We start from the raw sequence: 25482 nt of genomic DNA, 5'->3' as shown, positions 1-25482 counted from the left end.
GCACTATCTGTTTTTTTTAAATCGTTGTAACTTTAAAAAACAAACCGCCGCAATTTTGACTGCATAAAATCTAAAGTGTCAGATTTAGCATGGAAAAATTCTTTGAACACAGTTGTTATTTAATGTTTCAATTGTCCTTTCACACTAGCCCTTGAAAAATGAAAGTACAAAACAAGTATCCAAATTGAAGACGATATCACTGGAAAAGTAAAATCCATGAGAATGATATAGTACTGAATTAACTATTATGGAGTTTTACCGACAAATACAAAGGATAACAATAAGAAACATAAAAACAGATTAATGCTTGGTACGGTGAATAGTCATGATGCTTTCTGTGTTAGGAGCAATCTCCTATTCTTAAGCTTCGTAAGAGATCCAAATATCCTTGATGTTCAGGACTGATGTATCTGCAATATCAAAAATATCTTTAGAATAATCATTTAAGACAACAAACAAGGGCAAAAGAACTTGCTTTTTTATACAGTATTATTGCAATATATTGTGTTCCCAATATATATTCATAAAGCCTGGCTGGAAATTCCAACTCCATTGTGTATAGAACAATGACCAAAAGTTTTACATACAAATACCATACGGTTCCCAGAATAGAACAATGACTACATTACCTTTGCATTTTATATGCACGTTGATATAGAGTAGCTTTTAAACTTCAATTTTTTCCTTCCATTTAATTATTTACATTAACATACACGGAAAAAGGTACAGAAAAATATAGGCAAGGAAAGAAATACCCATGGCGAAACAGGAAGTCAATGATCACCAGAGAGCAATTCGGCTTGAAAAACTGGGTCTTGCGTATAACTTCTGCAACTTGCGTAATAGGGATCAGCTTGAAGCTATCAACTTCTCCATCTGATATTTATTGAGCCAGTTATCACAAGGAGTGATCATGGCACCAATGGAACATAACAGTAAGATTCAAGAACCTGTAAGGCTTACCTTCATTTTTAGGTATGAAACTTTTCGGAAGTTTTAAATCATAACAGAATAGAACATCTCTCTTATATCTATCCCCATCAATGTCCATATATGAAACAGCACTGACAGGTATCGCTCTGTAAGAAAAACAATTAACAGAATTAGACACAGAAAGAAAGAGTACTACTTATTTGGATTTTGTCATTTGGCTTATGCTTGGAAAAGAATGGTCTAGTAGTCACTCCTAATAGGCATGTCAAGCATAGACACAATACGAAATTCAGTTAGCTCGCCAATCGAATTTCATACACTAGAGGAGGGAAAGAGGAAGGATGAAATGAGTTGGTTGGGAACTTACTGTATAGAGATGGACTTGGGTATTCCTGCTTCCTCTTCACATTCCTTTATAAGATTCTCCTGACAATCAATACCATGCGGCTGTGACAATAGCAGTTAACTCAGAAACTCAATAATATTACATTGAGCTAGAGGAAATATTTAACGGTAAATTCATCATAATAGCCACTATTGATTTTCTTATTTGATGGGTGCATATTAATAACACTGTCCAGTTCCTGACCAGAGGCAAAATGATTTATACACAAGGTAATAGTGATCTTGAGGAGAAATGTTTAAACATTGAGAGGCTCAGAACAGAACTACAAACCAGTCCTCCAGCAACTAGATGATCAAGCATTCCAGGATATGTAGGTTTCATGTCACTTCTCTTCCCTATCCATAGGTGCTTCTGCCCATCCAGTTCAACATAGCCACACATATGGACTCCATAGACCTAATCTTTGAAGACAAATAATAGATAAAAGATGTTATAGCCAACAAGAGCTTTGGGATATTAAAAAACAGGTTAAAGATGAAAAATTAGAAACAGCAAATTTGTTTGAAGAGAAGTGACACAAATTGTAAATAATAGAAACTGGACTACCAATTTGAAATCATGTTATAACACATATTATGCGTTCATACCAAATTAGTTTGAAAACAGGCACCTTAAGAGCTAGTTCTGCTTTTAAGATAATATCGCTTTGTCATTCAATTCTTCCTAAATGATGCCAACATTAAGATTGCAAATTGGTAACATTCAATTCCACAAAATTAATGCAGGTTCAATATTCAACTTCAATTTGACAACGAATAATGTTCAATTGATTCATCTAACAATTTTAATCATGAAATTGATTTGGCAGAATTAGTCCACAAACAACATGAATGAGGGGAAATGGATTTTCTCCCAAAAATATAAATTGTGGCTACATATGCTTTTGATGATTAGAAAAGAAACAGTCAAAACTATGATGTCAGCATAACACCTGCTACAGAATTCATGGTGTAACAGGTGAATATACAACTTTAAACATTTGTACTAACTACAAAATATTTAGAAAGCAGGTTTGGTAATCAAGTCCCGAAAGATATTCCCATGTACCTTTATGCCAAAATAAGGAGCTGCAGCACGTTCTAATGAAAAGAAAATTGGTGCCCCAAATGACGATGTCACAGGGTAAAGCTAGTAAAAATGGACAAACATATGTTAGTTACTTAGGCATTAGAAAAGCATAGAAGAATAGCGAAATTTATCACATTCAATAGTTATCATGATTAATACCTCATTTCGTATACCTGGAACATGCTCCTCTCCCAAACTCTCTATTACATATCCAACGGCATTGGTTCTTTCCTCTGCTGTCTTCAGCATTGGATGCAATGAAACACAGTCACCATAGGAGCCTCCATTGTATTTATCTTTGGGAAAAATAAACACATCACCAAATCCCCTCAAATGCTCCACAAACCTGTAACACATTTGACATTTAGCAAAAAAAGCTTCACTACCACATGCTTAGGTGCAAATGCTGCAGTTCATTTCATCAATCATCATAATAAATAAGATAAGGTAAAGAATTTATTCAGCTAGAATCCAACAATGAAACATTCACTAATAATAACCAAGCATGAGATTACACATGTTACAATAGAAAGATAGAATTGAAGTAAATTTTACCCATTGTGAATGAATCCGATAATGTTGTCCTCAATGACAAATGGTAGGAATTCAGATTGTTTCTCCTGTAAGCAATTTCAATGTCAATAACACAAGTGTACCGTACAATTTAAAATGAGAAAGACCCAAATTCTAAAAATCATAAAAATAAAAACGTTACTGAAAGGGAGAAGGAAAAAAATGCACAAACGCACAATTGGGTGTCTCAATTTACAGTTCCACAGAAAAAGGGCAAGGTACTACTAACTTTGCTTTGTGTTTTGTTTTGAAACAAAAGGGAAAAGTAGCAGTGATAAGAACTTACAGAACCACGATTGCATAGATGGACTTTGTGGAAGTATCCTTGGAGATAACGAGAGTGATCCTCTGTTTGAGATTCAGATACGCGAAAAACATCGTCCCACGTGAACGTTGCTGACGCAGAAGCAGAAGAAGAGACAAAGCAGCGTTTGGTGGGTAAAAATGTGAAGGGAAAAGGGTAAGAGGGAGGGGCGAAGGGTCGTGACCTCAAAGACAATGTACCAAACTTGCATAGGCAGCAAGCCATTCCCATCACTCTGCTTTCCTCTTTCTCCACCTCACATATATATATATATATATATATATTTGTAATTTTTAATTAAAATTTTATTTTATTAATTTATGATAAAATTAAATGTTTATTTCGTATTTGAAAAACAATTTTAATTAAAAAATAGTATAAAAAATTATACCAAAATTTTGTTAGATGCAATAGAAATTTGATATTCTTATGTTATTATTATCCAATGTGCTCCTTTTATTGAGCTTTTCTTTTCTTTTAATGTTTTTTAAGTCGAAGATCACAGGGAATTCTCCCCTCAAAGGATTCGAAATTAATCTCTGCTAGGGATTTATGACAATCATTTGCTTGATAAAATTTTGCACATTATGAAGTTAGACAACTGAGTTGTGTTTATATACTTTATTGTTTTCCTGTTTTCATTGATTCTTTGTATATTAAACCGTGGCAATAGTACAGGTTAGCTTGTTGATTAACTTGTCTGTGAATGGTTGAGAAGAAAATGACAGGGAACACTTCGTCTCCTTTTTTAGTTGGGAATTGGACAAGTGAGAACAGTCAATTAACACGATGGCTTGAGATTGTTGGGGTTAATAAAAATGTTATGTAAAATGATCCATGTCTTTTTCGAACCACTTTCATAGAAGTAACCATATGCAAGTCCTCTAACTAAAAAATTTATTGAATCAAGGCTTTTAAACTTTAAACGTTTGTATTTGGCAATTGACAGAAGACATTAAAACCACCAAACTATATTAGGATATTTTATTTTTGATTCGTATTTAAAATTATTCTTGTAGTTGTCCTTCAAACATGTATTTAGGGAGACTACTTGTCCAAAATTAATATACCAGGATTTAATTGTGAAACTTAGTAATGCAGATCCAAGTTTTATAAGCAACCAAATAGTTACTTCTTCATTCTTTCTTTTCTTTGCTATATATATATATATATATACACGGAGAATAATATTATTATATTAATATAAATTTAAAAAATTTTACATTTAATCTAAACTTTTTATTTAATTTAAATTTAACGGTAAGTAAAATAATAAATTATATCTCATTAGATTTAAGTTAAATAAAAAAATCATACCTCTTTTTCTCTCTCTATATATATATAAATCAATGTTTTCCTTTGAGATAAAGGATTTAATGTGCAATTTATATTTCTTATAACCATTTTTACTACATTTACTCTTTGGAAGTTACAAGCTTAAAAACTTGATGATATATACTTTGTTCACTACAACTGCTCTTCAACTTCAGCGAAATCGAAGACAATTTAAAGACAGTGAGACTACTTGTCTAAAATTAGTTGCTTGACAATACATTGTGAAGCTTAGTGATATAGATAAGAGTTATATAAACAATGAAAAGATGCTTACACTTTATTCTCACAATCGCTTGCTATCCTATGTAAAATTTGAATGTACTTCCTTTGAATAAAAGATTTAATGCGAACACTTCTAGTAATTATTACTACTTTATTTGCTCTTGCATTGTTAGAGACCTTAAAACGATGACGTATATTTTATTATAACCACAATTACTCCTCAAAGTTAAAGAGTATAAAGTTTGACGAAACACATTTTTTAAGTATGTCATTCATGAACGCAGGAAAACCAGTTGAAAAAAAGCCAAACTACTTTAAAATTAACCATCCAACATTACATTGCAAAGTTTAATGGCAAAGATAAAAGTTATGTAACCAATCAAAGAGTACTTCCAATTTTTCACTTTTATTCTTGTTTGCTACATCTTCAAAATTTATTTATTTTTTCTTTGAGATAAAATATTTAATGTACAAATGTGTGCCTGTAATAACTATTATTACTACATTAATTCTTGCAACTGTTTGCAGCTGGAAACTTGACTGTGACTCAGTTTGACTAAACTTGTGAACAAATCTTCATTAAAAAAATTTTAAAGAACAAATAATTGTTTTATAAATTAAATTATTTTCTTAAATTTTAAAGAATTAAATAAGAGAATTTCTAAAAACTAGAGAATCATAAGTTAAGAGAAATTTAATTCAATTTATTACTTAATTTGACTCTATAAATATTTATTAAAATGTTTATCTGAACTTCTCCGCATATTTTTTTTATTACTAACATTACTTCTTCCGTGTTGGAGGTTTGATCTTGTCATGAATAAAAATATATAAAATATCATAATATGAGAAACACCTGGTTTAGCCAAACAATGTTCCACTAAGTTGGATTCCCATGGGCTTATAGACTAAGGATATCAAGTGCATGATCATGAATGTTTTTATTCTAAAGATATCAACTGCAAAATTATGCATAATCAAGTGTCGAACATTTGAAGGTTGCGAAGCATTCACAAAGGATCGGCAACAACAGCAAAATAAGAAAAGCAAAAACGCCAAGTTTGCATTGTCTCTAATCACACCCCAACCCCCATCCATATTCAGTTTGACAGTACACAAAATTCATTGGTTTATCTAACTGAACTTACATTGGTTTATTAACTAAATTAAACTAACGGTTATGACAAAGCCAAAGCAACTCTATTTCCATCTTATTGTAATATAATCTTCAAATTCCAACAGGAAAAATTGATTATCTTCATTTTTCATATTCCTCTGCAATGTATCTCTTTTTCACAGTTCCATCAAATTGGGTTAATAGCCTTGGACTCCCTTATCAGTAGATGTAAACCACCAAACCACTATTGTATAAAGGGAAAATAATGTAACATGCAAATCAAGTAGAAGCTACAGCTAATCATAATTTTCTCGAATTTTCTCATGAATCAAACTTTGAAAAGAAAAACACTAAATCTAAAAGAGAAAAACAAGGGGAGAAACGCTTGAAAATGAAAAGCAAGTTCAAAACTTTGAGGATTCGTCAAACTCGTTAAATCTGTCTTGCTTCTTCCTCATCAATTCAGCCTCATAATCTCTCAACCTTTCATTCATTTTCTCCTGCATTCAACCCAAATACAGAAGTAACAATCTTTGAAGAGAAAAAGAAAAAGGGTTTCAGATTATGGCCATAAATTTGCAATTGAGAAGAGAATGATGGTATGCGAACCTTGTAATTGGTTTCAACACGGTGCATAACATAGAATCCGAGGATGCCTCCTAGGATTGTGCCAGTTATGATCCGAATGTAACCCCATTTCTGAGAACCAGTCCTCATCATCAATGTTTCTCTTCCTCTCTTGATTCTCTTCGATTTTTATTTTTGTTTACAGGGTTTAAATTGAAAGACCCCAAGTCCAAAGCTCTGTTCAGGGGCCCAAGACCAACAGAGCCCAGTTTGCTTAAAGAACATGGGCCTGGAACAGCAGAAAGCCCAAAACCCTAACAAATGAAACACCAGGGAAGGTGAAAACATATGGGAGATTACTTTTTTTCACCACCTTTTTTTCTATTTACACTATTTTTTAGTTTGATTTTTAAAATTTTAAATTTACAAAGTGTATTGAATATCTTCTATAAATTAAATTTTGAAAGTCATTTACAATTTATTTTAGAAATAAAATTTTAAAAGTAATTTTGTAATTTTAGAAACTAAATTTTGGAAGTTATTTGTAAATCATTCAGAAAATTAAATTTTATAAATATTTTATATCTTTCGAATAGTAAATTTTTAAAGTTTACTTCTACAAGTTTTTTTTTTCTATTCTACAAGTTAACCACTCATTTTGAAAATGTTACTTCTACAAACTAGAAACAAAAAATGAAATTAAAAATAAAAATTAATTTAAATATTTTGATTTTGTGATAAATCATGCAATATGTAAATGTATAGATGAGTAGTCATCAACTTCAATTACTCGTGTAATGTTAGAAGCTTGAAATCTTAATGATTCATATTTATTATCACTAATTATTTCTTTAGATTTAAAAGTTAAAAAGTACGATAGTATATAATATGTGACATTCATAAATAGAAATATCAAAAAATGATTCAAAAAGAGTGAGATGTGTAGTTATTACTACCATTACTTTTTTAGATTTATGGGTTGAAAAGTCTAATAATACATAATATGTAACCTTCATAAATGGAAACAATAAAAAATGATCCAAAGAGAGTGGAATATGTGATTGTTATCACTAGTTATTCCTTTAGATTTAGGGGTTAAAAAGTCTCTGATGATACATTCATGAACAGAAACAATAAAAAACGATTCAAAAAGAGTGAGATGTGTCGAAAACTACTCGATACTTTATTGTAAAATTCACTAAACTACTTTGTTTTCACTCTCTCATTTATTGCATTTCTAGTACTTTTCTATATTTTCATTTATTTCTTTAAATCATTTTGTTTTATATAATATTTTAATTTTAGAAAAATCAATGACAACTAAGAAGTAGTTAAATATAATAGTAAGTGTCAACTTAACTTTGAGACTCTACTAGTTCACTATTATTTTAAAATATTTTTAAAATTCTTTTTATTTTGCTAATCATAACTTTTTATTAATTTACACGGACTATACTTATGTTATTTTATGTAGTTAAACTTATTACGTTCAATAATAATATCTCACAATGAATGACTAGTAGTCATGCAAATTAAAAATATTAGTCTAAGTATATTTATGTAAGTGTGTCTTTGTTGTGGTTGGTAAATAACTTTGTTTTCTTCCTTTTGTAAGGAAATAATGAATCTTCAACGTTATACAGTCTCATCTCTAATTATAGAAATGGTCAATTTACTATTTTATTGTGGCATTAATTGTTGTTTTTACACCTTCTCTATTCTTATTAATATAGCTCGTTGCATCTTTTATTATATGTCATAAAGCTTCACCTTCAATTACTTTGTATTGCTTAATTGCCTAGAACAATATTACTGAAAATAACTTTAACTATTGTGACAAAACCTATCAAAAGATACATTTTATTTTATTTTTCTCTTTCTTTTTATTCATTTTATATTAGTTATCAAATAATTATAAGTATGCAGTATTACTTATAGTAACTACTTGGCTATGCAGTACCACTTTATATCATTTATCAAATATCTCTTCACTTCAATTCTTTCTGTTGTGACATGAAGATTTTAGTTATGTATTTATCATTAAGGTGGCCACTGAACAGAGCGCTGATGACAAATCTCGGTTCTTCTTACTGAGCAAGCCTAAAATATCTAATTTACATTTTATCCAAAATTACTTAGCTTACTTTTTCTTTTCTTTACTAACAACATTTTAGTGATTATAAAAATTATGAGCACTTTGGAACGTGTGATTTTGTTTTTGTTTGTCTATTTGATAAAACTTGTGTTATTTTTAAGTGTTGTTTACTAATTAAATCTAAAATTTTATTTTAATAAAAGATTTACATTTAATATTATCATATATTGTCAAGATAAAATTATAATTTTAATTGATAAATAAAACCTAACACGGTGAATAAATTGTACCTAATTTTTGTCTTAAAAAAATAATAAAAGTGTTTATGGACACAAATTTTTTTAAATAAATAATTTAACTGCATTTAACATAATGGGTCGTTCAAACTATTCATTTAAATAAAATATTATGCTCATTAGTTTAAAAAGTATATATAAAAACTAAATTTTTGAATAGTGTTGATTTTATCCTATATATTTTAAACCTGAATTAAATATATGATTTTTAGCTTCACCTATTTTAAGTTTGTAAGAACTCACCAAAAATCAAGTTTGACCGATTTTGAATCCCGTTTTAATGAGCCCGTAACCCGTTATATATATTTGAGGTAGTTGCAATAGTCAAATCATGAATTATACCACACTCAAAAGTGAATTAAAATGGTTTAACTATTTCAGTATTATATTATTTTAATGTTATTCTTGAATTAAAGCTAAAACTTTATTTCAATAATGTAATAAAAATTAATTTTAAAATTCAATTTCAATGATGACTATATCATAACTATATTTTATTTTATTTTTTTTCAAAAGTATTTATTCATTCTTTCAATCATATTGATAACAATAGTTTAATTATACAATTTTTTTCTAAATTTTTTAATTATATTTTTATGAATATATAATAAAATAAATTTTATTCAATATTTAAAGAATAATTAAAAAGTAAATGTCAAATAATTTTTATTTTTATATAATAAATTTTTTAATAAGGCTTTGAATTTTTGACTTTTTTTCTCATGTGTACGTAGAGGTACAATAAACACGGCTTTTTAAAAAAAAAAAACAACTAAACTTCTAATTATTAACTTTATTCTAATAACTCAAATTAATTCTCACTTTACCATGCATTCCCCCTCTCACTCTCTTCTCATTTTTAAGGCAAAAGAGAAGGCTGGAGAAGATACAAATTATAAGAGCTTGTTTAATTTAGTATTGAATTTTAATATTTAAAATAATATTTTAAAACAATTTTATAAAAAAAATTAGAAAAAATAAAAATAAAATTTGTTTGATAATTTATTTTTTAAAATTTTTTAATTAAACTTTTGTTAGTTATAAAAAGAAAGACAGAAAAATAAAAACAAAAACAGTTTAAAAAGAGTTACATTAACAAACAAATTTTTCTGTTCTTTATTTTTAAAAATAAAAAATTATATTTAAAAAGAGAAAATAAACAAATTCTAAATTTTTTTTGAATCTAAGTAATATATATTTTTTAACACTTTGTTAATTATTAATTAAAATTTATTAAAAACTATAAAAGCATAAAAAATATATATTAGAAATAAAAAAAATGAAACTATCAATAAATTTTAATCAATAATTAAGAATATATTAAAAAATATGTCATCAAATGTGTGTGTGTTATTAATATTTTTTTTTTCTTTTAACTTTCATTAAAAAAACATGACCAGGTGTCAAAAGAAAATAAAACCAAAGAAAACACACATTCTAGAATATATATATTTTTTAAGTAAAAGACTTTAGAAAAAAAAAACTGGTGAGGTCCACATCTTTTATTATCTCTTTAATATTGTAAAAATACATTAAGAAAATGACAAAGTATAATAAATGGTAAAATATTTCTGATTTTAATTATATTTCATTATATTATCATGATTTAAATGTCATTTAATGTGTTTTTTTTTTTCTTCATTCAAATTATAGAAGAAAACGATTCTTTATTTTAATTTTAAAAAAAGTTTAGTTTGGTTTTGGCACCTAATTTTTATAAATTAAAATTTTTTTTATGTCAAAAGTTGTTATGTATCACTTTTTTATATCATGTCTCAATTTTTTTATTGAATTATTTCATCACTAAATACTCTAAATTAGAAGAAAAAAATTAAAATATTTTTTAGAAACTAAAATTAAATCTAAAAAAATGTAAAATAAATATTTAAACTAATATAACATAAACGATGATCCAATAAAATGTTATTTAATACTTTATTGAAACGGTAGTTTAGTCAAAAGAAAAGGAAATACTTATAAAAATCATGGTCAGAAAGTCTATAATGAAGATTTGACTTGGACGCAAGCAAATAAATTGATTATATTTCTTTTATAACGGATGGACTTAATCAATATTAATTTTATTAATTTGTTAAATTGACATAATTATTTTATGTTACTGGACTAAAATAAAGTTAAAATTCTTTAAATAAATGAAAAATTGATTGTTATATTCTTGTAATTTAATCTAAATTAAAAACATATAAATTTCTTTACAGTAAAATTGGCTAAAAATTTCAAAGTAAACTTTAACAAGGAGTTTAAATTATTTTAATTTTCTAATTTTTTAAAATTTCTTATTAATATATGAATCTTAATTTTTTAGACCACAAGTGTCTTTTATTAAAAATAATTGAATCGAATAAGATTATTATATTTTTTTATTTAAATATTTAACACAACTAAAATTATTAAAATTCAAATTTAAAATTACAATAAAAACATTTACTATTGCATTTGCATTGCTTTACAAATGACAATTGACTACACTCTATGTCACACCATTATATCAAAAGTCTCCTCCACTCAAATCCAACACTTCTAAATTTTCAATCTTTAACTATACATTTCATATATCTGGAAGAAATTCATTTAGCACATTACTTCCTTTTTCTGTTTAGAGATTAGGTATGTTTAAAAAATTTTACATTGTTAAATCCTATGCTAATTATTTTAACTTATTATTTAATCATAGAGTTATCAATGTTTTTAATGAAGAATCATTCAATATTATTTGATTCTATGTCATTAATGTAATGTACGTATAAAAAATATTTTTGTAATTTTAATCTATTAAATGTGTGATTGTGATCGTAAGTTCATAAATCAATGTGACTCATTAGAAAGGAATAAATATTTATTGACTTTGAGCCTTAGTACAAGAAAATGTAAATAATAAATAAAATAATTAATAATATTCTTCTATTAAGATTAATTATCAATAATTATACTAATATTAATGTCCAGTCCATTTGTTAATTTTGTATATGTGGTCAATAAAAGATTACATTTCAGCTAATTAAAGTTTATTTTGTTTGCTAAAAAATTCATTTAATAAAAAACATTTATTCAGTAAAGTAACTGAAATGGGTAGGTACTAGCATTTTTAAACTACTTATTTACTTTTATTACATTCAAAAGGAAAAAAATATAAAAATAACAAATAAATAAATATCATAATATTCATTATTGTAGAAAATAAAAATTGTTAAATGTCTTGAGAAAGATTTAACAAAGTCATTAACTTTTATTTTTTTCTAAAAAATATTTATAAATAAGAGTAAAATTCAAAAATTATTATCCTAATTTCAAGATGATAAATAATTTAAAAAATTAAAAATAAAAATGATATTTTTTTGAAAATATATAACTCTTCAAATTTTGGTATACTTAGTTATATAGCCTATAGGCTAATTTTACCACACTTTCAATTCAATAAGTTCGTTTTTTCTTTTTAACTTTTAGCTAACTTTTCATCTTTGAGCTACCTTATTAGCTAGTTTTGCCAAATATATTTTTAATTGTATTCTTGATCTTTTTAGTTTAGCTTTTGTGTAATTTTGACACCCTCCAATTTTTGAGTTAATTATTTTTTACTTAAGGTTTTTAAATTAATTTTTTTAACATTTGAGAGTTTTATAATAAGTTTATTATAAAATAATTTGAAATGCTTAAAAAATGTAAATTTTGAATTATGAATATATATATATATATATATATATATATACGATATTTGGATTGGAGTGTTTTAAAGAAAGAAAAGGTTAAATAATTTAATTGATTAAATTTATTAATATTTTATGTAAAAGATAAGAATTGAGTGTTTTAGGAGGAAAAATAAAGACAAAAGGGAATAACTTTGTGCAAATTTAAAAATAAAACAACTTAATTATTTAAAAAAAAATTAATTGCATTTTTAATTTTTAGTTTAATTTCTGTGTGATTTTAGCTTTCTCCAATTTTTAAGTTAATTATTCTTTTATATTTGGGGTTTTATAATAAATTTATTATAAAATAATTTTAAATGTTTAAAAGTAAAAAAAAAAAGTATTATTTTAGAAAAAAATAAGATGTCAAAATTAGAATATATATATATATATATATATATATATATATGAAAAATGTTCTTCTTACACTAGTATAAGTTTAAAAACTTTGAGTTTTTTATTTAACTTAAATCTAATGGTCAGTGAAGTAATAAATTATAATCCATTAGATGTAAGTTAAATGAAAGACTTAGTGTAAGAAATTTTAAACTTACACTAATGTGAGAAAATATTGTCTCATACATATAACTTAATTGATTTAATTTATAGATTTTAAGTAAAATGATGAGAATTGGGTGTTTTAGGATATGAAAGAAAAAACTAAATTTGTACATGTTTAAAAATAGAATAACTTCATTAACTCAATAAAAATTAGGAAGACTAAAATTTCACAAATGCTAGGCTAAAAGGACAAAATATGAAATTAAGTATAAAAACTATGCATAATTTAAATGTTTTGCCTTAATGATAAAGCTTATGATGTGTAAATGTATGCTCTTAATAACTAACAACTACAATTACTTTTATAATGTATGAAGCCTGAAATCACGGTGACATATATTTGTTAATATTGCAGTTACGCTTTCAGTGTTAAAATGATGAATATAAAAAATCAAAAGTAGTTCAAAGAAAGTGACGTGTCTAAGCCTATTCACTTAGTATATAAAGTTCAACGATTGAGATTTATAATAAGTTTTTATATAAAAGATAAGAATTGAGTGTTTTAGGAGGAAGAATATAGACAAAAGGGACTAACTTTGTACAAATTTAAAAATAAAACAACTTAATTATTTCCAAAAAAAGCTTAATTGCATTTTTAATTTTTAGTTTAATTTACGTGTGATTTTAGCTTTCTCCAATTTTTAAGTTAATTATTCTTTTATATTTGGGGTTTTATAATAAGTTTATTATAAAATAATTTTAAATGTTTAAAGTAAAAAAGAATAGTATTATTTTAGAAAAAAATAAGATGTCAAAATTGGAATATATATATATATATATATATATATATATATACGTATGGAAAATGTTCTTCTCACACTAGTATAAGTCTAAAAACTTTGAGTTTTTCATTTAACTTATATCTAATGGTCAGTGAAGTAATAAATTATAACCCATTAGATGTAAGTTAAATGAAAGACTCAGTGTAAGAGATTTTAGACTTACACTAATGTGAGAAGATAGTGTCTCATACATATAACTTAATTGATTGAATTTATAGATTTTAAGTAAAATGATGAGAATTGGGTGTTTTAGAATATGAAAAAAAAAAAACTATATTTGTAGATGTTTAAAAATAGAAAAACTTAATTAACTCAATAAAAATTAGGAAGACTAAAATTTCACAAATGTTAGGCTAAAAGGACAAAATATGCAATTAAGTATAAAAACTATGCATAATTTAAATGTTTTGCCTTAATGATAAAGCTTATGATGTGTAAATATATGTTCTTAATAACTAACAACTACAATTACTTTTACAATGTCTGAAGCCTAAAATCTCGGTGACATATATTTGTTAATATTACAGTTACACTTTCAGTGTTAAAATGATGAATGTAAAAAATCAAAAGTAGTTCAAAGAAAGTGACGTGTTTAAACCTATTCACTTGGCATATAAAGTTTAACGATTGAGATTTATAATAAGTTTTTATGTAAAACATAAGAATTGAGTGTTTTAGGAGGAAGAATATAAACAAAAGGGACTAACTTTGTGCAAATTTAAAAATAAAACAACTTAATTATTTAAAAAAAAACTTAATTGCATTTTTAATTTTAGTTTAATTTACATGTGATTTTAGTTTTCTCCAATTTTTAAGTTAATTATTCTTTTATATTTGGGGTTTTATAATAAGTTTATTATAAAATAATTTTAAATGTTTAAAGTAAAAAAGAATAGTATTATTTTAGAAAAAAATAAGATGTCAAAATTGGAATATATATATATATATATATATATATATATATACGTATGGAAAATGTTCTTCTCACACTAGTATAAGTCTAAAAACTTTGAGTTTTTCATTTAACTTATATCTAATGGTCAGTGAAGTAATAAATTATAACCCATTAGATGTAAGTTAAATGAAAGACTCAGTGTAAGAGATTTTAGACTTACACTAATGTGAGAAGATAGTGTCTCATACATATAACTTAATTGATTGAATTTATAGATTTTAAGTAAAATGATGAGAATTGGGTGTTTTAGAATACGAAAAAAAAAAAACTAAATTTGTACATGTTTAAAAATAGAATAACTTAATTAACTCAATAAAAATTAGGAAGACTAAAATTTCACAAATGCTAGGCTAAAAGGACAAAATATGCAATTAAGTATAAAAACTATGCATAATTTAAATGTTTTGCCTTAATGATAAAGCTTATGATGTGTAAATGTATGCTTTTAATAACTAACAACTACAATTACTTTTACAATGTCTGAAGCCTGAAATCTCGGTGATATATAGTTGTGAATATTGCAATTACACTTTTAGTGTTAAAATGGTGAATATAAAAAATCAAAAGTAGTTCAGAGAAAGTGACGTGTCTAAACCAATTCACTTGGCATATAAAGTTCAACGATTAAGATTTATAATAAGTTTTTATATAAAACATAAGAATTGAGTGTTTTAGGAGGAAGAATATAAACAAAAGGGACTAACTTTGTGCAAATTTAAAAATAAAACAACTTAATTATTTAAAAAAAAACTTAATTGCATTTTTAATTTTAGTTTAATTTACATGTGATTTTAGCTTTCTCAAATTTTTAAGTTAGTTATTCTTTTATATTTGGGGTTTTATAAGAAGTTTATTATAAAATAATTTTAAATGTTTTAAAGTAAAAAAGAATAGTATTATTTTAGAAAAAAAATAAGATGTCAAAATTGGAATATATATATATATATATATATACATATGGAAAATGTTCTTCTCACACTAGTATAAGTCTAAAAACTTTGAGTTTTTCATTTAACCTATATCTAATGGTTAGTGAAGTAATAAATTATAACTCATTAAATATAAGTTAAGTGAAAGACTCAGTGTAAGAGATTTTAGACTTACACTCTTACACTAGTGTAAGGAGATATTATCTCATACATATAACTTAATTGATTCAATTTATAGATTTTAAGTAAAATGATGAGAATTAGGTGTTTTAGAATATGAAAAAAATAAATAAATTTGTACATGTTTAAAATTAGAATAACTTAATTAACTCAATAAAAATTAGGAAGACTAAAATTTTAGAAATGTTAGGCTAAAAGGACAAAATATGCAATTAAGTATAAAAACTATGCATAATTTAATTATTTTTCCTTAATGATAAAGCTTATGATGTGTAAATGTATGTTCTTAATAACTAACAACTACAATTACTTTTACAATGTCAGAAGCCTGTAATCCCGGTGACATATATTTGTTAATATTGCAGTTACACTTCAGTGTTAAAATGGTGAATATAAAAAATAAAAAGTAGTTCAAAGAAAGTGACGTGTCTAAGCCTATTCACTCAGCATATAAAGTTCAACGATTGATATTTATAATAATTTTTTATGTAAAACATAAGAATTGAGTGTTTTAGGAGGAAGAATATAGACAAAAGGGACTAACTTTGTGCAAATTTAAAAATAAAACAACTTAATTATTTCAAAAAAAAATTTAATTACATTTTTAATTTTTAGTTTAATTTACGTGTGATTTTAGCTTTCTCCAATTTTTAAGTTAATTAATCTTTTATATTTGGGGTTTTATAATAAGTTTATTATAAAATAATTTTAAATGTTTTAAAGTAAAAAAGAATAGTATTATTTTAGAAAAAAATAGGATGTCAAAATTGGAATATATATATATATATATATATATATATATATATATATATATATATATATATATATATATATGGAAAAGGTTCTTCTCACACTAGTATAAGTCTAAAAATTTTGAGTTTTTCATTTAACTTCTATCTAATTGTCAGTGAAGTAATAAATTATAACCTATTAGATGTAAGTTAAATGAAAGACTCAGTGTAAGAAATTTTAGACTTACACTAATGTGAGAAGATATTGTCTCATACATATAACTTAATTGATTTAATTTATAGATTTTAAGTAAAATGATGAGAATTGGGTGTTTTAGAATATGAAGAAAAAAAAACACTAAATTTGTACATGTTTAAAAATAGAATAACTTAATTAACTCAATAAAAATAGGAAGACTAAAATTTCACAAATACTAGGCTAAAAGGACAAAATATGCAATTAAGTATAAAAACTATGCATAATTTAAATGTTTTGCCTTAATGATAAAGCTTATGATGTGTAAATGTATGCTCTTAATAACTAACAACTACAATTACTTTTATAATGTATGAAGCCTGAAATCCCGGTGACATATATTTGTTAATATTGCAGTTACACTTTCAGTGTTAAAATGATGAATATAAAAAATCAAAAGTAGTTCAAAGAAAGTGATGTGTCTAAACCTATTCACTCGGCATATAAAGTTCAACGATTGAGATTTATAATAAGTTTTTATGTAAGACATAAGAATTGAGTGTTTTAGGAGGAAGAATATAGACAAAAGGGACTAACTTTGTACAAATTTAAAAATAAAACAACTTAATTATTTCAAAAAAAACTTAATTGCATTTTTAATTTTTAGTTTAATTTACGTGTGATTTTAGCTTTCTCCAATTTTTAAGTTAATTATTCTTTTATATTTGGGGTTTTATAATTAGTTTATTATAAATAATTTTAAATGTTTTAAAGTAAAAAAGAATAGTATTATTTTAGGAAAAATAAGATGTCAAAATTGGAATATATATATACGTATGGAAAATGTTCTTCTCACACTAGTATAAGTCTAAAAACTTTGAGTTTTTCATTTAACTTATATCTAATGGTCAGTGAAGTAAGAAATTATAACCCATTAGATGTAAGTTAAATGAAAGACTCAGTGTAAGAAATTTTAGACTTACGCTAGTGTAAGAAGATATTGTCTGATACATATAACTTAATTGATTCAATTTATAGATTTTAAGTAAAATGATGATAATTAGGTGTTTTAGAATATGAAAAAAAAAACTAAATTTGTACATGTTTAAAAATAGAATAACTTAATTAACTCAATAAAAAATAGGAAGACTAAAATTTCACAAATGCTAGGCTAAAAGGACAAAATATGCAATTAAGTATAAAAACTATGCATAATTTAAATGTTTTGCCTTAATGATAAAGCTTATGATGTGTAAATGTATGCTCTTAATAACTAACAACTACAATTACTTTTACAATATCTGAAGCCTGAAATCCCGGTAACATATATTTGTTAATATTGCAGTTATACTTTCAGTGTTAAAATGGTGAATATAAAAAATCAAAAGTAGTCAAAGAAAGTGACGTGTCTAAACCTATTCACTCGACTCTTCAATATAACTTCAACGATTGAGATAAAAGTTAAATAAATAATCAAAGAATGCCCATACTTCATTCTGGCTTTAGTTTGCTACATCTTCTTTTCTTCTCTACATTTTCATTTGTCTCTTCAATTCATCATCTTATTTTCTGTAGCATCACAAGTTCTTGAAAAATCAATGACAACTAAGAAGTGGTTAAACATAATAGTGGATGGTAACTCAGCCTTGATGCCTTACTGGTCTATTATTGTTTCAGAATATCTTGTAAAAATTGTCAGGTTTGCATAATTCTCTCTACTCATGTATTGATTAATATGCATTTGCTTGTTGTATTTTTCATCCTATAACCAACGATTAGGTACTCAACCTCTTGCTACTTTTTTACATTCATTTCATAAAGATTTTAAATTATTGACCATGAATCACAAGTGTGCTAAATTTATAAATCAATTTTCTATCCTTAATATTATTTATATATCATAGATTTTTGTAAAAAAATTTACCAGTGACATTTTTTTTTGAATCGATTGAAAATGAGATGACTATACGAGTAAAGAGGGAAAATTAAAATAAAAATAAAAATAAAACAAAACTTTCAAGTATTTCAATTAAAATTATTTCAAATAATCAAGAAAACCTTTTACGAAAGAAAAAATTCAACCTTTTTCAAATAAAAGATTTATATGGTAGTGATTAGTGAAAAAAAAGTTTCTTGCGTACAAATCCTTTAATAAAAGTTTAGTTTTTTTTATTAGTAGGAAAAAAATAACCTCAAAGAAGCCTGAGCAAGTCTTGTTAATTATGTTGGTAAAATAACCAAATTCTAAAATCTCATTGTTGTTTAAAAAAAATTTAAATTCTTCTATCTTTTATGTTTACAAATTTTTTTAGTTATTAAATAAAAATTATATTAGATACATTATTTTTATATTTTTAGGAATATATATATATATATATATATATATATATATATATATAATACTTTCTCTCTATAAAGTAGAAAAGTAGAAGAAGAATTGTTAAAAAGATTTGTGAAAAGATGTGGCAAAAGATTATTTTTAAGTTTAATTTCTTCATTAATGTTTTATACTTCCTTCAATAAATAAAGAGTCAAAGTATTAAATAGGATTGGAGAGTTTACTCTATCTCTCTCTCATGTTTCACTCAATGACAAAAGAATTTAATGTAAAATTTAAATTTAGTAAATAGCAAAATTATTTTAATAGAATTGCAATAGTGTTGACTTTGACTGAAAGTAAAAAAAATAAATCCTGATAAGTGAGAAATTAATTTCTCTTACGTTTCGGAGATGGGATATTTAAAACATTTATTGGAGGATTAATTTAGGCAGTAAAGCTTAATGTATTTAAATTCTATGTATAACTTGGTACCTTATATCATGCTAAGTAATAATGCTCTACTATTACACATTATGACACAAAATGAGGAAATCATCTAACTAGTAATAACTTCAAATGAATATGAATTAATTGATTACTTTTAATGTTCACTGGTCTATTTATCAATCTTCAACCTAGCTAGTAGAATTCCCAACGTTGTAAGGATCATGGTGCATAATTTGCGTATATATAGCCGATTTGTTAACCTTTGTTTTGTGACTGAAAATGGGGGCAGCTTAATTTTCTCAATCAATGAGATGAATAAGTAATTTATAGTTTATGAGTAAATTTTGTTCTCACGTGTATACCTTTTTCTTTGTTGATTGTGCAGGGCTTTGTGTGGCAACTCAGGAGAACAGGTAATTTTGAAACTTATAAGTCTTAAACCAATAATTTTTTTATTTTGATTTTCGTGTTACAATTTTTTTGCTGGAAACTTGTATGAGTACTTACTCAAACGGATCGATTTCAAAACAAAGTTTAAGCTTTCTTTTTATGCACCCCATATAAACTAATCCAATACTTCACTTGAAATAGAAGATTCACAATCATGTATTAGTCCTACATTAAGGTGTTAATTTAGTGTGAAGGTACGCATGCAAATATAGTCTAGCTATCAAATAATCCACAAAAGATGTCTTGCCTTACCTTGCATCATTTGTCAGCAGGAAGCTAATCAAGCATCATGTGACTTGGGACTTGTCATGTTTAACACCAACTCTGATCTAGGTATCTCTTTTATCTTTTTCATATTTTTTATATAAGATATTTTGCCTTATTCAATGTAACATATAGTAGTTGTGTACTCTAGCATTGTTATTGCCTTCATATTTATGAGACACATTATCACCTATTTGAAACATTTCTATAGTAAGCTTAGGTTATATATATGGTAATATTTCCTCGTAGGAAAGGGATCTATCTCTCAATATAATTTTTGCTTTGAGACAAATCCTAAATCCATTTCCTTTTGCAATCCTTTATGCAGGTTTTGACACCCAATTTATCCATTGGACAAGAGATGTGGATTATTTTTTGGGCGCCCTATGGCTTTTATCTTTCAATGGGGACAGTCAAAATCAACATGCCATGGTAGAAGGACTAGCTGAAGCACTAGCTGTATGTGAACACATGCATACTCCTTTTACTTCTTATTCCATTAATATATTTACTATCTAACATATGGAATCATGAAAAGGGACATAACAATCTTAATATTGTGGCCTAATTAACCAGATGTTTCCAAAGCCCTCCAATCAAATGACACCACAAGAATACTATGATGGAGAACGGCACTGCGTCCTGGTTACAGCGAGTGATCCCATTCCAAGAAAAATGCTATTGCCAGTTCCTAAAATCCATGAAGGAAATTATGTAGGAACGCAATTAGAGACTTCCATGGTTGATTTTTTGGATGTGGCTCAAATGTTTGGCCCGGTAATGCCTTAGAACACTGTTTTTTTTTTTGTCTAACCATAGACTTCTATTAATTTACACTGACTATGCTCATGTTATTATATGCAGCTGGCGGTAACCCTTTCAATAATAACTCCAAAGCAACATCCAACTTTTGGAATGATATTTAGTTTGGTAAAAGCTAATCTTTGAGACATTTAACATCATTTCACTAATATCTTATTCTTAGGCCTCCCAAAATGTAAAAGCTTTTGGGTGTATTTTGGTTGGTACGTACATAACTTTGTTTTCCTTATTTTGTAGGGGAATAATGACTCTTCAATGGTAAGCATGCCCATCTCCAATTATAGAATTGGTAAACTTACTGTTTTATTGTCAAAAAATTTTAAGGAGGCACGCCGAGCCATTCGTGGGAAAAGAACAATAGATTTCTGCACAAAAGAAAATGTAGAATCAATGAAGACAACATTTGATATGAGACATTCTATGGCCTTGGCTAGCGGTGACCAAGGTTCTCTATCTTCTCCTTTTGTTTGTGCGTTTATATGTACATGTGGGTGATAGTAATTTGTGTTTTTCCCCATTCAACTGCATCTAGTTTTTGTATCACTTAATTGCCATATTTCCATATTAATTAGAGAATAGTATTGCTGAAAATAGTTCTAACTACTGTAGAAATAAAATTCTTTCGCCAAGTGCCATAAAAGAAATATCTTATTTTCCTTTTCTGCTTCTTACTATTCATTTTATATCAGTGCTCAAATATTTATAGGTATGCATTATTATTTATAGTAACTAAGTTGTTGTTTCTTATGGAGATTTTAGTTCGTTGTTTCACTTATATCACTTGGTGACCACTACTACCACTAGGCAATGCCTTGATGACAAATCTCGGCTCTTCTTGTTGGACAACCCTTTAATTTAGTTTTAATTCTAATATATATTATATTAAATTTATCCAACACTATGTAGCTTACTTTTTTACTTTCTTAATACCATTTTAGTGATTTCTACATAAATTAACAGCCCTTTGGAACAAGTGATTGTGTTTTAGTTTGTTCACTTGCCATTATGTATCAAGTTCTTTGAAACATTCCTTCCTTTCTTTTTGTTTGATTTTTCAGAAGACTTATTCTCAGCTGGTAACTTTTCCATTGAAGGGCAAACCATTGGAGCTGCAAGAAATAATAGATTTGTACGTGTGGCCGTTGGAGTTATTTTTCCCTTTTATCTTCAAGGAGTTAAATTCCTTTTAAAGTGTTATTATTTTTCACCTTGAACCTATTTTTATGTATTTTTCATTTGCTTTTTATTAACATGAAATACATTTTTTTTTTCAGGAGAGTCTAAGCCCGTTGCCCTTTGGTGTCCCAAATGCTACAATAAATGATGAGACACATGTTCCTTCTTCCAGCTACTCCCAGTCAATGAATGTGTATGATGATATTATGGCTGAGCTAGGTGAAAATGATATTTTTCTGCCAAAGAAAAAATCCAAGGCATGTGTAACAACAATGGAAGAGGAAATGTTAAATGACCTCTTTCAGCCAGAACAGTCAATTCCATTAGATGAGGCCATTAGAGCAATGGAAGAAGAATTTAGACAAGTGTTGGGGGGTATTGCAACACAAAGTGCAACAACAAACCAAACATCCACTGTTGACTTGACCTCAATTTCACCAATGGTACCTAATGCATACACTGCCAATGCTGGAGAAGGGTCATCAATTGGACTAATTCAGGAACTTGGAAGCAATAGGGGTGTAGTGAACAATGTTCTTAGCTCAGAAAACAATGCAATTTCCAGTTTCTTGTTGCCTCAAAACAATCCAAATTTGAGGCCTGTTGGACCACAAGCATGGTATCAACCAAGTGGTGCAATGAGCACAGCAGATAGACTAGGGAATATTGTTCATCCTCCGAAGGTTGGTTCTTCAGTTGGTGATCATTCCATTTTCCCTCATACAACAGGGAACCCATCTGTTCAATCTCAACCGCATTCATCATCACCAAGCCTCCCAATGCTTAATCCATATGGTATTGGTAACCAACATTTTCCTAGTTACCACAAGTACCAACTGACTGGGTTTGGTCCACTAGGTACACCTGCAATAGGAGGAAGCCCTTTGCTTCCTCCTGCACCAATAATGGGTCAATTTAATCCAGAAAATTTTTGGCCACGCCCACCATGTCTTTCAGATCTTCGACAATTTCTGAATGCATGGGAGGTAAAGTTGCTAGATTCATTATTTCATTAAAAGCCAAAATAATAAATGCTATGATAATGCACGGAAAAATCTTGAAGATATTTGTTTCCTATATATATATATATATATATATATATATATATATATAATATAATATAATATAATGTTTAATTGATCATTAAATTTGGCAATTTGGGTTTAGAGCCTTGATCACAAATAATTGGTTTACAATAATCTTTTCTCTTGTACATCCAGGGAACTTTGGTTGGAAAAATTCTCTCAAACCGATCATCCCTTCATAAAGCAAAGGTATGATAGAATCAATTAATTTGTAAAAGAATTTTTCTTGACCTAGAACATCTAGTTTGTAAGGTGAGATCCAGAGTGGCTTTTGTTCCTACGTTCGAACAACCTGCATTCTATCAAGTATGGGAATTAATTAACTACAGATTAGCTGAACTATTTCCCTTTTTCTCTCTGTGAAACAGGCCATGAAGAGAAACACAGCATCCTTCACGTAAGTGTGTCTTCTATATATTGTCCAATCCTAATTTCTTTAAGAAAACCTTGGGTGTTACATTCCCCAATTAATATAGCAATATTTGTAATTAATTTCCCTCCTTTTAGTCAATAATTATCAACTTAAAAGTCTATGTTCATATAGGTAACATTTTTCATCACCTAGATGTTAATGAATCCTAACTAACAACACACATTTTTCTGTATACTTGCATCTTAAAAATTTATCCAAAAAGTGAGAGGCATTGTTTACAAGTTAGATTTAGGGGTAAATTAAATGGAAAGGAAAGATTTCAAAATACCATTTCTTATTTTGAGAGCTTTTAAAAACAAGATTTTTTAGATACTCTCCAAAATCTCTCTTTTGTAATTTTTTTATTTTTTTTAGTTTTCTAATTTTGGGAGATTTTTAGCATTCAAACAACAAATTAATTTAACCTCGCTTCCTGTGTCTTTCAATACATTTCATATTTTTTTTTCCCTCGTAACTACTAAACAAAGCCTAAAAGCTATTCTTCAAAATCATTCGAAAAAAAAAACCATTTTTGCATAATGTCTTAAGTAACGATCATCTATTTTTGTTGCTCTTTGCAGTCTTACTCTTCAATGGCCGACTAGGCTGGAGATAGCCCTCTTCTTACCTCAGAGGGCTGTTAACCATACGAAGAAGTAATTTTATGACACAATACAGTTGTTGTCTTTTAAAATTAACATTGATTTTTGCGAGGAAATCTTATATATAAATATATTCTAATAACGTTTAAATGCAGGATTTGTCGTGGACCTATAGATTACGTGTTCTTGCAGACATTGCAGTTCAACAATCTTGACTTGTACGACTATTTGATGGAGAGAAACATGGTCAGTCATCTATACTTAATATAAAATGGTCCAAAAACATTTTTAATTTCAATTTAATGGAGTTGTTTCCAATTCTAAAATTTTCATTTGCTTTGTGGTAGTTTTACTGCAAAATTTAATAACAATTTATTTGACTTCAAACATTTTATCTTGCAGCAGCAATGTGCATAAAGTATTATTCAAATACACACACAAATGAAATATATTCTCTCCCACTAAAAATTAGCATAAAGAGGAACAAACGATCCATTTTCTGCATGGGTTTTGTTGGAATATACAAGAAGATTTTTTTCTGATGTTAAATATGTCAATGCAGTGTGCCAAGATTGATCTCCCTTTTCAGACTTTGATCTTATCTACTACTGAAAGCAAATATCATTACTTAGGAACAATTTTCCATGGGGTGAGTATGATGTTAATATTATTATTTTCTTTTCAAGTTTTCATCTGAATGTGCCTTTTTCAATATTTACATAATTTGACTAATAAATAAATGGCAGGAAACGATGTTCGTTGAACCACTCTTCGAAGAATGAATGTGGCTCTCGAAAGAAGTCAAAGCTAGAAGTTGAAGGAGCTGCTGCAGGAGTTTGAAGAGCATTGATGGATAGGAGAGACCAGTCATGATATCATACTCTTCATTTTTTTCTTAGTTCTTTTTTTTTTATGGCTGTTATAACAGTACTAATTGCAAAAGTAAC

General features: G+C 26.9%; 2 protein-coding genes across 2 annotated transcripts; one reads left to right on the top strand and one right to left on the bottom strand.

Moving 5' to 3' along the window:
• Window positions 1–93: 93 nt before the first annotated feature.
• LOC113867734 (nudix hydrolase 20, chloroplastic-like) lies at window positions 94–3527 on the bottom strand. Its single transcript, XM_027503183.1, has 9 exons — window positions 3267–3527; window positions 2963–3027; window positions 2567–2753; window positions 2387–2467; window positions 1610–1735; window positions 1301–1380; window positions 964–1079; window positions 756–876; window positions 94–410 (listed from the first exon to the last, which is right to left on the bottom strand). Exons 1-9 carry the CDS (start codon window positions 3513–3515, stop codon window positions 341–343), a joined length of 1095 nt encoding a protein of 364 aa, XP_027358984.1. The 5' UTR covers window positions 3516–3527; the 3' UTR covers window positions 94–340.
• Window positions 3528–20737: 17210 nt separating this feature from the next.
• LOC113866793 (mediator of RNA polymerase II transcription subunit 25-like) lies at window positions 20738–25443 on the top strand. Its single transcript, XM_027501592.1, has 12 exons — window positions 20738–20897; window positions 21015–21215; window positions 21303–21368; window positions 21498–21705; window positions 22319–22389; window positions 22535–23422; window positions 23657–23710; window positions 23890–23918; window positions 24515–24589; window positions 24691–24781; window positions 25098–25184; window positions 25282–25443. The coding sequence occupies exons 1-12, from the start codon at window positions 20868–20870 to the stop codon at window positions 25315–25317; spliced, it is 1836 nt and encodes a 611-aa protein (XP_027357393.1). The 5' UTR covers window positions 20738–20867; the 3' UTR covers window positions 25318–25443.
• Window positions 25444–25482: the final 39 nt, after the last annotated feature.

Source organism: Abrus precatorius, unplaced genomic scaffold, assembly GCF_003935025.1.
Source record: "Abrus precatorius isolate BTA unplaced genomic scaffold, Abrus_2018 Scaffold5, whole genome shotgun sequence".
Lineage (NCBI taxonomy): Eukaryota > Viridiplantae > Streptophyta > Magnoliopsida > Fabales > Fabaceae > Abrus > Abrus precatorius.
Note: the sequence above shows the minus strand (reverse complement) of the source record. Positions and strands in the feature narration are given on the sequence as shown.

Bases quoted from the DNA above. Each gene is read 5' to 3' on its own strand.
- LOC113867734 (XM_027503183.1), bottom strand. From the start codon at position 3,515: ATGGGAATGGCTTGCTGCCTATGCAAGTTTGGTACATTGTCTTTGAGG. The intron at 2,468-2,566 runs GTATTAATCATG...CATTTTTACTAG, and splicing joins TTCCAGGTATACGAAATGAG to CTTTACCCTGTGACATCGTC. The intron at 1,080-1,300 runs GTAAGTTCCCAA...TTTTTCTTACAG, and splicing joins CCCAAGTCCATCTCTATACA to AGCGATACCTGTCAGTGCTG.
- LOC113866793 (XM_027501592.1), top strand. From the start codon at position 20,868: ATGGTAGAAGGACTAGCTGAAGCACTAGCT. The intron at 21,706-22,318 runs GTTCTCTATCTT...TTGATTTTTCAG, and splicing joins CTTGGCTAGCGGTGACCAAG to AAGACTTATTCTCAGCTGGT. The intron at 24,782-25,097 runs GTCAGTCATCTA...ATGTCAATGCAG, and splicing joins ATTTGATGGAGAGAAACATG to TGTGCCAAGATTGATCTCCC.